General features: G+C 43.5%; 1 protein-coding gene across 3 annotated transcripts in view; it reads right to left on the bottom strand.

Annotated features, from left to right (window-relative positions):
• The window catches only part of KIF26B (kinesin family member 26B), a 531529-nt gene that overhangs the window by 158160 nt on the left and 357727 nt on the right, over positions 1 to 15642 (bottom strand). For all 3 annotated transcript variants that reach the window (XM_055419734.2, XM_055419735.2, XM_088845508.1), the window contains one exon: positions 8871 to 9054. In XM_055419734.2, the coding sequence (XP_055275709.2) occupies positions 8871 to 9054 (184 nt within the window). The remainder of the gene's footprint in view (positions 1 to 8870; positions 9055 to 15642) is intronic.

Here is a 15642-nt window from a genome sequence, read left to right as displayed (position 1 = left end):
ATTTCCCAGAAGAGTTAACAATTCAGTTTTCAAAGCTATCAAGCCAGCTATCCTGATGAATGAGCATGTTTTATTTAGGCAGTCTATTTCTCCCCAACCCACAAAAGCACACCAAAATAGAAAGCTCAGATTCCTTTCTACTGTCTGGCCTGTTTAAGGGAGTGGGGAGAGTAATCCCTGGTGAGTGAGCAGTGAGATCCAGAATTTTCCATCACATTAGGCCACTGGAAATGAATGTTAAAGGCTGATCCAAATCTTTCCTCTTTGCTTTGGTAAAGTTTTAGGATGAGGAAAGGAAGAAATGATGAATTTGATCATTTGTATACTATTTCAATAACTCAGACCTTGGTGAGTTGGAAGGCATGAAATTTTCTCCTTGGTATTGCCTGGCATCACTCCCTGAACAAGCAAGAGCTACATTGCCCACTTCTACTTGTTGAACAAATGAATAAGAGCTTCGTTAGTACTTTAAAAAAGATCTTATTTAAAGTTGTAATCTAATTTTCAATTTTATTGTTATCCTCTTGTAATCAGAACATAAACTGCACAGGAATCTTGGCTTCTTCTTCCTTAGAGTGTCACAAGGGCTTAGTAATTGAATGACTTCTGCTCTAAAAATGTTAATAAATCTGTAAAGGGAAAGAATCTCTACTGAAAACCACACGTGGTTCATTTTTTTTTTTTCTACCCTATAGTCTACATGCCAAATAAGGAGAATTTTAGAATTAAACTAAGTCTAGACAGTATAGGACCTGGTAACATGAGCCAAGCAGTGAGGGAGAGTGAGTGTGTGTATGTGTGTGGAGGAGGAGATGTTATTTAGAGAATATGTTTTATATTTTTGTTGTTATTGTTCAGTTGCTAAGTCACGTCCAACTCCTTGTGATCCTATGGACTGTAGCAAGCCAGGCTCCTTTGTTCTCCACTATCTCCCAGAGTTTGTGCAAATTTACGTTCTTTGAGTCGGTGATGCTATCTAACTATCTCATCCTCTGCCATCCCCCCTTTTCCTTTTGACTTCAATCTTTCCCAGCATCAGGGTCTTTTCCAATAAATCAGTTCTTCGTATCAGGTGGCCAAAGTATTGGAGCTTCAGTATCAGTTCTTCCAATGAATATTCAGGGTTGATTTACTTTAGGATTGATCTGGTTTGATCTCCGTGCAGTCCAAGGGACCCTCAAGAGTCTTCTCCAGCACCACAATTCGAAAGCATCAATTCTTCAACACTCAGCCTTCTTTACGGAAAAACCATAGCTTTGACTAGATGGACCTTTGTTAGTAACGTGATATCTCTGCTTTTAACACACTGTCTAGGTTTGTCATAGATTTTTTTTTAATAGAGGTCAAAATATGCTGTGACAGAGTTTGAAAAGTAGTGCTAAATAAGAGGCAGATAACTGAAATTTGAGCACTGTGAAGAAGGGCTGCCCAGGTGGCACTAGTGGTTAAAAAAAAAACAAAACTGCTTGCCATTGCAGGAGACATAAGAGACGCGGGTTTGATCCCTGGGTTGGGAAGATCCCCTGGTGAAGGAAATGGCAACCCACTCCAGTATTCTTGAAAGGAGAAACCCATGGACAGAGCAGCCTGGCAGACTACAGTCCATAGGGTCACAAAGTCAGACATGACTGAAGCAACTTAGCACATGAAGAAGAAGAACAGTGGCTCCCACCTATATTGCCCAAGAAAAATAATCTGGCCAGACAAGCAATTCTGTTTCTAAACCACAACTCTGAGGCCTCCTTGGAATTGCCTGCCTTGGGGCTGCACTGTCTACAGAGAAATCTTAGTGAAGTGCTTCAGAAATGCACAGATGGATGGGCATGAGTGTTGGTCAGGATCCAGCATGACGGGAACCACAGCCCTTCTTCTACCCAGAAACTAGGCAAAGGGGGATCCCTAGGAGAAGAAAGCAGCACTTGTAGCTCAGGAGAGGTGGCTGAGGCTGAACGCCAGGCAAGCATTTTCACAGGAGGCTGGAGCCCCTGGAGACCAGGAGATACACCCCCACCCCGCTGTGCAGGCATGTGGCCCAGAGCAGCCCACCAGCTTCTGTGTGCTGTCCCCAGTAGTGGCACCTCCTGCCGGACCTGGAACACAGTATGTCTATAGACATTTCGCTGAGTGAACCGACTATGACAAGCCCACCTCAGCCGGGTTCCAGTTCAATTTTCCATAATTCTTTATGTTTGTTTCATCCAATTTTTATGATCTTTTCCAAGTCTAAAGAGTCTGTTCTCTTGCTGTTATTGTTCTTTAGTCGCTCAGTCACGTCTGGTGCTTTTGCGACCCCATGGACTGTAGCCCGCCAGGCTCCTCCGTTCATGGAATTCTCCAGACAAGAATACTGGAGTGGGTTGACATGCCCTCCTCCAGGGGATCTTCCTAACTCAGGGATTGAACCCACATCTCTTAATGTCTTACTTTGGCAGGCGGGTTCTTTACCACTGAGGCACCTGGGAAGTCCTCCCTTGTTGCTAGCACCCACCTATAGGACTTTTCTTGTATTCACAAAGCGTATTTGAGGGACAAAGGCAGACAGTTGATGATTCCATTCTTTCAAGGCATTCCTGGAGATTATGAAGGAAAAGAAGGTCTCTTTTCCCTTCACGCTTCATGTATTTCCCTTCAGAAATTCTTCTGGGAAGAGGAGAATTAATCATCCCTAATGTAACTGTCACTATCACCATTCTCACCCTTAAAAGCATATATGCCCCCGTGGTGGGGCTGCAGAGCCAAATACTGAGTGAGTTAAACAGATAATGTACGCTTTGCTCTAGAAGCTTGTAATCCAACACTAAGAGCTCAGACATTAATCTGTGACACACTAACAAATGAACCTTAAACATGAATGTTAATTAATTGTGCAAACAAATTTCATGAAGAGCTTTTACTGACTTAGGAGAAGGAACCGTTTTCAAACAGATTAGAAATATCATTTACATAAAGTCAAACCCATGAAATATAAACAGGGACTAAGCTGCTTTGATCCACTAATCATCTTTATCTGTTCATTAAGAATGTCCCTACATGACCACTTAGTACTACAGCTTCTTTATATAACTTGAAAGTTAGGCAGAATTACTTGAAGTCTGTGATTCCAAGTTTTCCTTAAGTCAAATCTTCCTTCATCTTGGTCCAAGTCAGTGAGATGTCTAAGGCTGTCTATTAAAATGATGAGATTATAAGTGCTGTTAGTGCAGGGATTCTGCCTGTATGTCCACTGCGGCAAGCCTAGTGCTCAGCACAGGACCTGACACAAAGAAAAGTGAAAATGTTACCAGCTCAGTCATGTCCGACTCTTTGCGACCCCGTGGACTGTAGCCCACCAGGCTCCTCTGTCCATGGAATTCTCTAGGCAGGAATACTAGAGCAGGTAGCCATTTCCTTCTCCAGGGGATCTTCCTGACCCAGGGATCGAACTCTGGTCTTCCACATTGCAGGCAGATTCTTTACCATCTGAGCCATAGAAGATGCTCAGTAAACATTTGCTGTGTGCCAAGTACTCCTCTAGGTGCCGGGGATTCTGAGATATTTCGTGTGTGTGTGTGTGTGTGTGTGTCGGGGATTCTGAGATATTTCGTGTGTGTGTGTGTGTACTGTGCTTCAGCTCCAGGTACACTGTGTGTGTGTGTGTGTGTGTGTGTACTGTGCTTCAGCTCCAGGTACACTCTGTGTGTGTGTGTGTGTGTGTGTGTGTGTGTACTGTGCTTCAGCTCCAGGTACACTGAAGTTACCCCAAGTTTGTCCATCACTGTGGTCTGCAGAAAAGCTTCTGCCTCAAGGAGCATCTGGCAGCCAGCAATAACTCTGGGTGGAGGACCCGGTGGGGTGGGGGAGGACCGCTGTTGCTGGAAACAGCCGGCAGTGGGATGAGAGCAGGGGAGGGTGGGGAACTTCTGACTTGCTCTGTGTCTACCCTGGCCTGTCACTGCCCTTTCTCTCTCAACCGCGACTCTGAAAAGGGAAGCCTGTCCCCTACAGGATGAAGGTGACTGGTTCCCAATTTATTCTGCTACCCTTCTGGTCCCATTACTTTCTTGTCTCCACTCGAGTTTTTAAAGGTCACGTGAAACAGAAGGGAATAAAATGTCTCACAGGTCCTGACGTCTGGGTTTGACTCAGGAGGCACTGGGAAATCTCCTGCTCCCTCAGGGCCTCAGTTTTCTTGGGGGTAACTGTAAACGAACCCACAAAAGGTGTCTTCAGGTCTCCTGAGGAAGTCCTTGGTGGCTGAAGATGAGAATTGGGGCTGGGCTGGGCTTGCTCCTCACTGGGCCTCAAGAACCCCAGTCCCACCCCACTCCCGGGTTAAATAATTGAGTTACTTTTGGCAATTCTATGAAACTTTTCTACTTCAAATGTAATAGCACCAATTCTTTATGTTCTATATGAAACTTCACTGTATTTCTTTGAAATGTTAACATGTAAATTATGCAACAGAGATAAATTGACAGGGATTTTTCCATACAGGTAAGAAGAATGCTGATGCTGGGAAAGATAGAAGGCAGGACGAGAAGGGGATGACAGAGGACGAGATGGTTGGATAGCATCACTGACTCGATGGACATGAGCTTGAGTAAGCTCTGGGAGATGGTGAAGGACAGGGCAGCCTGGCATGCTGCAGTCCATGGGGTTGCAAAGAGTTGGACATGACTGAGCAACTGAACAAAAACAAGAAGAATGCTGGAGAAGGAAGTGGCAACCCACTCCAGTATTTTTGCCTGGGAATATGCCTGGGAAATCCCATGGACAGATGGGCTACAGTCCCTGGGGTCTCGAAGAGCTGGACACAACTGAGCGACTCAGCGCAAGAATGCAGTTCCTCATGGTAGTGGACTGTCAGGGGGTGAGAGAATCATGAGCCTGGTAAATGGACCTCCGCTAAGAAGCACACGCCTCCAACGGAGGAGGCAGGAGGAGGTGTACTTCTCTACCTCTGGTTTCAGTCGCACGTTTTCAAGTTAAAGCACATAATGACACGGCCTTCCATAAAGCATACCCCCTCCTGCTGTCACTTCCTCTCCACCAGTGCCTACATCTCCACGCTCAGCTGGAAAGCTGCCGCGAGGTCAATCGTCAGACAGAAGTCACACCTTCTGTCATCTTCTGAGACACTCAGCCTGATGACCCCACTGCCATGGACAAACTCTGGGCTTCCTGCAGTCCCAGCTGTTAATGTCACCCTTTCTCTTCCATTACTTCCATGGACACACTCCGGGCTTCCTGCATTCCTGGCTGGTAATGTCACCTTTTCTCTCTCATTCAAAAGAGCACATTGGACTGCAAATGAGTGAGAGGGACAGTATTTTGTTTTTAAAAAAGTAAGGGTATCATCTTTGAGCTTTAGTTTATGAATGGCTTTAATATTAATTGTAGTTATACCTGGTCTTATGCTGCTTATCTTACTTATATGTCTATCTGATCACTACATCTTGGAATCAAGATCAAACCAGTGCCCCCCAGATTATTTTCATTCAAGGCCTGGCTCATCGTGGCTGGAAACAGTCCTTCTGCTGGTTAAGGCCCCTCCTGATGCCCTGATCCCTTTGTCTCAGAATTCCAGGAAGGGGCGCCGGGATGGGGGAAGTGGGGAGAGAAGGTCCTATGCTCAGGGTCCCACCTGAACGTATATCTGCAACAATCATTTTAGAAACCACACACTGGGCCACTGCCACAGATGGAGGAGGATGGCTTCTTATGTGGTTCATTTTGAGGCATCTTGGACAGGGTCATAGTCGGGGTACATGGGTGCCCCAGGTTGGCTAATAGTCGGGTACCTCTTTAGAGTAACAGCATTTAAATATTGGTTCACAGATACACAGAAGAGAAGGAGGATGTCTTTTAGAGCAGGAGAGGAAAAGGAGACTGCAGTGGGAATTTGATGTCACCTTGTCCAGGGTGGTTCAGCTTTGGCACTGAAGTTCCAAACTCCTCTTAGCTAAACCAAAGTCCACGCACACTTAAAAATAGTTCAGAAGGTAAGTTTTCTATTATGCATGCTGCTGCCGCTAAGTCACCTCAGTCATGTACGACTCTGTGTGACCCCATAGACGCCCACCAGGCTCCCCCGGCCCTGGGATTCTCCAGGCAAGAACACTGGAGAGGGTTGCCATCTCCTTCTCCAATGTGTGAAAGTGAAGTCACTCAGTCGTGTCCGACCCTTAGCGACCCCACGGACTGCAGCCCACCAGGCTCCTCCATCCATGGGATTTTCTAGGCAAGAGTACTGGAGTGGCTTGCCACTGCCTTCTCCGTCTGTTATGCATACCTCACCACAATTAAATTAAAAAAAATTTTTTTTTAATTCCTGCAATTACTTGTACCCACCCTTCTTAGAAGGCAGTCTATCAGCCATCCATTATGACCTCAGTGCGCACCCAAGGGGATGCCACTACCACTCAGGTGAGTCCTACTCATGGGGTTTCCTCCATTTCCTTCCATGGCTGGTGATGCTACAGCATCCCTTGCAGGCTGAGCCCAGGCCACTGCCCTGCTGCCTGGTTTCCTGTTTTACCTCTGGGCCTGGGAAAGTCCTATCCAATGCCATGGAGCATTCCAGGATTGAATGCCTTCCATTAGAATAAGCATTATGCTCAGTCACAAAGTTGTGTCTTTGTGACTCTGTGTACTGTAACCCACCAGGCTCCTCTGTCCGTGTGATTTTCCAGGTAAGAATACTGGAGTGAGCTGCTATTTCCTTCTCAGGGATCTTCCCGACCCAGGGATTGAACCTGCATCTCCTGAGTCTCCTGCATTGGCAGGCGAATTCTTTACCGCTGAGTCACCTGGGAAGCCCAGAATAAGCATTGCTTGGGACTAAAGAAGGAAGAAGGCACAGAAGAAATTCATTCATTGACTGATTTCACTTTCTTAAAGAAGGTACTAAACTGATTTTTGGGCTTCCGTGATAGTCAGTTGGTAAAGAATCTGCCTGCTATGTGGGAGACCTGGGTTCAGTCCCTGGATTGGGAAGATCCCCTGAAGAAGGGAAAGGCAACCCATTCCAGTATTCTGGACTGAAGAATTCCATGGACTGTATGGTCCATGGGGTCACAAAGAGTTGGACACGACTGAGCGACTTTCACTTTCAAACTGATTTTTAAAAGTTGGACCATGTGTCTGACAGAGATGGAGGGAAGACCTGAAGTAAAAATTGCTTTGTGCAAAGACCAGAAAGAGCATGGCATGCTTGGCACTTGGAGAGCAGTTTTGTGTAGCCGGTTAGTTGGAAATAGAATGATTAAAAAAGAAAAAAAGAATATTGCTCTATTCAACATAATCTTAAAATGTAAACTCTGTTGGAAAGAGTAGCAGAGTAGATTAGCAAGCTAGTACTTTCCCAGTGGGTAGTGCAGTTGGGGATGGGAAGGTATGGGTTGATATCCCAGGATTGAATGCCTTCCATTAGAATAAGCATTATGCAGAGAAAAGCAGAGAAAATCAGGAAGGAAGAAGGGCAGAGGGTGTGGGGTAAGCTCTAAAAGGACCACTAGTCAGGCTGAGGCCACTGAAGACCGTGAACCTGGGAATAAGCACGCTGAGGATCAGTGACCTCATGAGGAAAATCTTGCAGGAGTTATGTATGGATGTGAGAGTGGGACCATAAAGAATGCTGAGTGCTGAAGAACTGATGTTTTCAAACTGTGGTGCTGGAGAAGACTCTTGAGAGTCCCTTGGACTGCAAGGAGATCAAACCTGTCAATCCTAAAGGAGATCAACCCTGGATATTCATTGGAAGGACAGACGCTGAAGCTGAAGCTCCAATACTTTGGCCATCTGATGCAAAGAGCCCACTTACTGGAAAAGAACCTGATGCTGAGAAAGATTGAGGGCAGGAGGAGAAGCAGGTGACAGGGGATGAGATGGTTGGATGGCATCATCGACTCAAGAGTTTAAGCAAATTCCTGGAGGTAGTGAAGGACCGGGAAGCCTGGCGTGCTGCAGTCCATGCGGTCGCAAAGAGTCAGACATGACTAAGCAACTGAACAACAGCAACAGCAAATAAGGAAAATCTCAGTCCACATAGTCGAGCAGCCACTCCCCTTGGCAAGACCTGCAGCTTCGAAAACGAGTACCACTGAGTCAGCAATGAGAGACCGGCAGGGTGGCATGGTCCAGTCTACTTGTGATGAAAGCCAAAGAAAGAAAACAACCACCCCTTTCTTCAGCTAAATGTTTTCATAAGTCCCAGGTTATTTACCCATTGAAGAGTAAACCGTAAGTTCCTTCACCCAGACGTTCATCTCAGAAGAGAGAGTTAAGAGATGACATCTAAAAACAAAGTTATCCTAAACACAGCTGAGCCAGGTCTTGAGATGGTGTCCCTACATCTCATTGCATGTCTCATCTCTAAGTAACTGTAACAACTCAAAATTGTACTTCTTGGCAAAACGGCACACAGCAAATGCTTCCCAGAGATCCCATCAGTGGTCTGGTTCAAATGAAGAGCTTGTGATTTCTCTAAAGGGGAGGAACAGTGAAAGTGTCACAGGGAAATGACAGAGCATCTTTATGTCTTATTCCTGTACGGTCTCTTGGTCTCTCCTGCTTCTGCCTTCCATCTTTTGTGCTTTGGGGTCTTTTCTTTAATTGGTTACAGTTCTGTCAATCAATACAAGGCTGAGTGTTTTTTTTTTTTTCCTACCAAAACCAAACCACATCTCCAATAGATGGAATGTCTTAACTTACCACTTAGTGTATGCAACCAAAGGAAAATTTTACAATACTTCCCAATGAATATCATTTTGTCTCCTTCTCTCCCTGTCACCTTCTTGTTTTAATTATCCAGTTGAGCCCCCATGCTCTTCCTTGCCTGTGACAGAGAACCCCACAGTCGAAACCTGAGTGGATGCGGCCCAGGTGCCTACCTTGCCCAGGCCTGGGGTGTCCTTCACCTTGGTGACGGCCCTCAGCAGGCAGGGCGGGGCCGGGGGTGGGGACGTCTGGAGAATCCCGCTGAAGCTGGTGGCAAAGAGAGGTGGCTCGGCAACAGAAGAAGTGGAAGGCCGATGTTTCTTTTTCTTAGATGAGAGATTTAACTTCTGGGCAGCTCTGGAGGGAAAAAGTCAGAAAAAAGACCATAAAGGAAAAAGTATGGCACAATCAGATATGCTAGGGTCACTTTATGTCCTTTCCCTCAGAGAAGCCCCTAGTTCTTATCGCAGTGAACACTTCTTTCTCTTCCTCCAAGGGCCAGGTGGTAGCCCCTGATTGTGACCAAGTGAATCCTATGTTGTGCATGCCATGCTAAATCGCTTCAGTCGTGTCCGACTTGGTGTGACCCTATGGACTGCAGCCTGCCAGGGTCCTCTGTCCATGAAATTCTCCAGGCAACAATACTGGAATGGGTTGCATTTCCTCCTCCAGGCGGAAATCTTCCTGACCCAAGGATCAAACCCGTGTCTCTTACGTTTCCTGCACTGAAAGGTAAGTTCTTTACCACTAGCTCCATGAGTGAACCTAGGGAACTGCCTGATTCCTTCACACAGCAGAGCAACGCCATGACCTCACATGGTTCTGCAGCCTCCATCCACAAAGAATTGCTTATTATCCACGAACACTCAGTTTAAGCATGAATAAAGCTGGCCATCTTTGGGGATAAACAGTACCAATTAGGTTAATCATTTCATAACTTCTGGTATAAACTCAAGTGTGAGAGACCTTATGATTTTTTTAGAAGCTCTAACACATTGTAAAATCCAGACTGGTCTGAGGAAGAACCATGTGGTGACCGTTCAAGGTATGCTGTGGATGTGATTGTGGAAGAAAAACACAGACCCCAGTGCAGTGGGGAAATATAAATCAAGCTGTTAAAGAAACATAACACTTAGAATAAACTGCAGCCAAGGTATAGGGTCCTGAGACTAGGGGCAGCTCGCGAGGAAAGCAGGCTTTTGTGCAGGGTGCTGTTTCACTACAAAATGCAATTCATGGGCAAGAGCAAGGGGTGACAGAGTCAGAACTCACAAAGGTGGCAGAGGATGCAAACGAAAAGGTGGGAGCGAGGGTGCTGCTGTCGTTAATAACATTTGTTGTTCTCATCACATCTGCCCTCATTAGAATGTCCTACAACACCTGAAATATGACAATCTTATCATAGAGAAGAGCAAAAAATAAGGCAAAGGCACAGACTATTACATACTCACTTCTGGATTCATTCTTGGTGTTTTCACACTATATTCTTGTTCTAAGAATTCTTCACCAAAGGTGAAGAAACATTTTAGCTGTTGCTTAAAACAAATGGCATTTTCTTTTGATGTATTCTACACATCAAAACCTTATAATCCATCCCATGTTTTTACCAACTGCATAACAGGTCACAAGCAAAGTAGCTCAAAAAGATTAAATCAGCATTGTTTCCACCCCTCCCCACTTCCCACCACCTTCCATCTTCATGTGTGAATCTTAAAGCTCTGGACTTGTTAATTTTAATTTTGTATCAGTAACTGTCATGTTTTTGACAAATCCCCTGAGCTACAAAATGGCCACTGCACAAGTACAGCAAATAGAATTACCACTTCAAAGCTTAATTTTTTCCTTAGCTGTAAAATTGAACATCTTTTTCACAAGAGTGATTTACAGAGGAATGACGCATGATGAGGAGTGACAGATTTTGATGGAATGATACCCTAACAGTCCCAATGCCAAACTTAGGGACCTCTATAGTGAATCTGTAAGATGATGAAAAATGAAGGGCACTAGAAAGAGATTTCCACAGTGCTTTCTTTCCCCAATCAGAAAAAAAACAAAACAAAACACCTAGGAGTAATTTTTTCTCATGCTTTCATTGCCACCCTTTCTGATACTGCCCCTCTAAAATTAAAGGTGAAGTGGGACTGTTCAATGACCGGTCAGGTGCATCTGTTGGGAGTTTTCATTACTCTGTGAGATTTTCTCCTTGGACAAACAGTGACTCATCCAGAGGTGTGTGTGTGGACATCACATTCTACTGACAGCAACCTCTTACTGCTTTCAAGTCAGGGTGCCTACAGACACAGGAGCATTAGGAAGAAGGGTGAAGAAGATGATCTGAACTGAATGGATCGTGTGCTTATCCATTCACATTAGGATTCTTTCCGACGGTGGTAAAAGGACCAAGGAGGTGCTGTGGTTCACACTTCCCCACCAGTTGGGGGTTCCTAGGCCAAAAGTGGAGACAGAGAGGAGAAGGGAGTGACACTTTGACAGGCAGCTCAGAAGAGATGCTGGCTTTCTGTCATTTCTCTTATCTGTACTACCCATGCCCATTTACTCCCCCGACACAGACCCTGCAGAGCAGGAAAGAGAGGGTCCTTAAAATTAAAGTGTATAAAGGGCATTCCCAAGGAGCCAAGGTTTCATTCCTCTGTCTCTCTCCTGATATTAATGTAATGTTTGATAGTTGATATTAATATAATATCAAAATTTTGCTCTATCACTGGCTCAATCCCAACAGCATACAAACATACTGTTATTTCTCCTGTCTTCAGAAATAAAACACAGGTCTTTCTCTTCATTCTTCTTACCCAGCCAGCTACCGTTCTGTTTCCTTGCTCATCTTTGCAGCAAGACTCATGGAAAGTGTTGTCTATACTTGTTTTCTCCAGTTCACCTCCTCCCATTGCCTATAAACTCATCCCAACCAGGCATCCGTCCCATATGTCCTCTGACACAGCTCTTGTCAAGGCCGCAAATGACCTCATGATTGCTAAATGTCATGTTCCTCAGCCCCATTTTACTTGACCTATCAGAGGTCCTTCTGATATCCTACTCAGGCCAATATTTTGAATCTCAGCAAACTTTGTGAAGAAGATACTAATAGTACTCCCATTTAACAGACAAATAAATGAGTCTTAAAGAGTTAAATCCAAAGTCCTTTGAGTATCTGACTTTATTTGAACATCTAGCTTCTTCAGCTACTAGGTAGGTGATAGGTAAGTTACTTAAATTCTGATAATGTTTATATGAAGGGTCCAGTATAGCACCTGAGCATATAGTTGGTACTTAGTAATATTATCATCATTATCTTTATTACACATGTTATTATCGAGCCTCAGTTCTGCATAGTAAGACAGAACAAAAAAAAAATAATCTACCTTTATAGATGTTTATGAAAATTAAATAAGAGTGCAGGTAAAGGGTTTAGTATACAGGAGGTACTTAATAGATGGTACTTTGAAGGAATAAAATAATAAACAGTGGAACTGAGACTGACTCTAGGTATCTGTTCCCCATATTGCATCAGATCATCTCTGAACAGGTAGAAAAACAGGCAGGTGAAATGTAAGGGCATTTGTGGGGTATAGGGCATCTTTCTAAAAATCGGAGTAACCCATTAGTGATGGGTCTGCTTCTTGAAATAGCTTTTATCATCGAAAATGTCCAAGTAGTGGCTAGAAAGCCATTTACAGGGAATACCAGGGAGATGAAAGCAGGCACTGGGGACAGGGTATGATTTCCAAAATTTCTTCCGATGCAAAGACACTGAAATGATCCCTGAAATCTTTATTCCACTCAAGGAAGCCTCTGTTGGCTTCAATGCAGAAAAACAGTAATGCAGGAAATTATTTGGGGAATACATAAAAACTATTTTCTTCTTAAAACATATACATATATGAAATTTCAAGGGGGAAACTTTGCTCACATCACAGTTACGAAAAAAAAAAAAAAATACAAACCCTAAAACATATATATGAAATAAATAGAAGTATTCTAGAGCTTAGAAATCACAATTTAGAGCCAGATATTGCATAAGAACATTTTATTTTAATTTCGACATCATCCTAACCAGCTATTTGATCTCTATTTTATATGTTTCAATTTCTTGGAAGCCAGCAGCCTCTGCTCTTTTTACAGAGCACTTCAATGACACACAGATGGGTCAAGTTTGAGGGACAGAAATCATTTGTATATAGTTGTATTATTCAGTGACATAAAGGAGCAGCAGTCATGAAAGAATTGAAAAGGTAAAGACATTTTGGCTAGCAGTTATTTTGTGTAATTAATGCCTCACAAGTTCTTTTCTTTTTTTTTTTGGTAGGGAGAGGAAGAGATAAGTATGTCGTCTGATAAGATTTTAAACAATAAAAAGTTAACCTAAAAACTGTGAGAAGTAATATTTACTTGACTCATTCTTGGCATGGACTGTATCACATATTTCCTACAGCTATTCAGCCCTGCACACATCTTTAAATATCCCTGGGCTTCACTTAATTCTCTGAACCCTATTTCAATTTAAAAAAAAAAAGGTGGCCTCTCTAGCAGGATGAAATTAATATTCACTGAACAGCTATAAAGAAAGTGACGCCACACTAAGCATTATCAGTCTGTGAGGAGAGGAGCAATAATATGAACTTGGCAAGAATTTAAAGCTAGCGAGCTCAGTGCTTCCCTCTGGGCTCTGCCCTTTCTCTCCATCCTTGCTCGTCTCACACAGGAGACAGTTACCCTAACACAGCAGTGTGATGCCATCTGAATTCAGCAATCAGTTTAGAATTGAGATGACCTTCAAAGGGGATGGTTCCTTGTTCCCCCTGGCCAGATCCACCCAGATCAAAAAGAAAGAGGCAAATAATTATCTAGTGAATTTAATTGGTTTAGGTGGGAGAGAGCTTTAGATCTCAGCTATACAGATCAGAGGGGGAACTTATGGGGTATCTTTTTCTTTTTTTGGATTTATGTGATAGACTATTTGACCTTGGACTTTCAGAATTACGGAGTGTTTAAATGGCAAGCCCTTCATTCAAACGCATCCCATGAGAATTAAGTTGGGGTTTACCCCACTTAGTGTCTAGAGTTTACTAAAATATTGCCCTAACAATATTGTAAGAATTGTTAGCTTCGTGAAGAATAGAACTCTCCATAGAGAATATCAAGCAGGAATATCAGGTAGTACAGTTGTTTTTTTAAGGATTCTTCATCCTTTAAAAAATTCTAAGTACTGTGTTTGCTAACAACACTCTGAGAGCGTTTCATCCTGTCTGAAGCGGGTGTTCAACTGTGAGATGATCATAGAGGTGGGTGAAAGCTTCAAAAATTAAGAGGTCATTCAAGCTCTACTAAATGGAACCCAGGCAATTGACTGGTGAGACATCAACTGAAAAACTGCTCAAGAGGAGGGCAGGGTGAGGCCCTTAGAACTGCCCCATCTGTTGCCCAGAGAGGGTCCTGACCCAGGAGGGAGATGAGAGTGGTAAAATTGCCAGCGTCAGCAGGTAAAAAGACAATCCACATGGCAATTTAATGTGAGATGGCCAGGGCTGTCATAGGCTCCGACGGCTTATGTGCCATTATAAAATATTTCAATGCTCTGAGGATTAAGACTGTCTGGCAAATGAGCAATGGCGTGACAGATCACAGCAGCTCCCAGGAAATCCATGGGGTCAGTGACACAGGGGTGGAAGAAAATAAAACAGATTATAAATAGGGATGAGGTGTGACAAGAACCAGTGGTCTGAGGCAAAGCCCTCTGGAAATAGTTAAGATATCCATCTATGTGTTAAAAAAAAAAATCAGTTAGGCTTCATTTTGAAATAATGCCTATTTAAAAGTATTCTGGCACTGCCATGAAGCACGTTACTCATTCTGGAAATTCTCCAAACAGGGAATAAAAAGCGTCCTCCTTCACCTTTCTGTTTTCTAATTGGCTGTCACTGAGGTCATTTCCATGCCTCCGGAGACCAAAAAGCATACGGGTCTTGGGGTTTTTCAGATTTTTATGTAAATGATCCATTTCATTAGCGTAGGAAGATAATTCATGACATGACTTCAAATAAAATGTTTATTGCTAGGAGGCAAAACATGGCTGACGGTTAACCTCAAACAATATTGCATTAAGACATGGCAGCCAGACACTATTATAATTTGAAAATAGATTGATTTTTGCAACTTGCTGCACAGCATTAACCCAGAGTGATAATCTCTATGAATTTACCCCTACTCTTCTCTTAAAACTTTACCCATTCAAGGCTTCTACAAGTTGCCCTTATCAACTCCTTGAGGCTTCAGCAATTGAGAGGCAATTGAGAGCCTATGTCTTATGTCTCAGCACTTAATGAGACGCCGCTGTGCAGTGTGGTCTTTCCTTCTGGATGCCATTAGTGTTGACTCTATCACTGCATTATTACTGATGTAATAATAGTAGAAATAAAGTATACAATAAATGTAATACACTTGAATCATCCTGAAACAATCTCCATGACCCCCGGTCCATGGAAAAATTGTCTGTCACGAAACCAGTTCCTGATGCCAAAAGGGCTGGGGACCACTGGTGTATACCCACTCAGGGCTTCTTAACTGATCCAGCCTTTGGAGTTAAAGGAACATATGCAAAGTCCCAAGACAATGTATCTGAAATTCTAGAAATGCTTAGACCTTGGAATGCTTCACTCTTTCTAAAGCCTTTTTTACATACTGTCACATCCATCACACTCAGTCCTGTGAGACAAGCAGAGAAGGTGTTTGTACCACAAAGTACAGACGTAAAAAAGCCACGAAGGCACAGAAGTTACCTGATTTTATTTAGTCGCAGGACTAGTGATTCTCCTAACTGAGTTGAGGATTTGTGTGTTCTGCTTTAGATTTAGGGTCAGTCCACCACTTCACGCTGTTATGCAATGTGATAAATAGAAGCACTTATTTTATTTCATTTGGGCAATATAA

Source organism: Moschus berezovskii, chromosome 17 (genome assembly GCF_049115385.1).
Source record: "Moschus berezovskii isolate FMDL1 chromosome 17, NW_MosBer_1.0, whole genome shotgun sequence".
Lineage (NCBI taxonomy): Eukaryota > Metazoa > Chordata > Mammalia > Artiodactyla > Moschidae > Moschus > Moschus berezovskii.
Note: the sequence above shows the minus strand (reverse complement) of the source record. Positions and strands in the feature narration are given on the sequence as shown.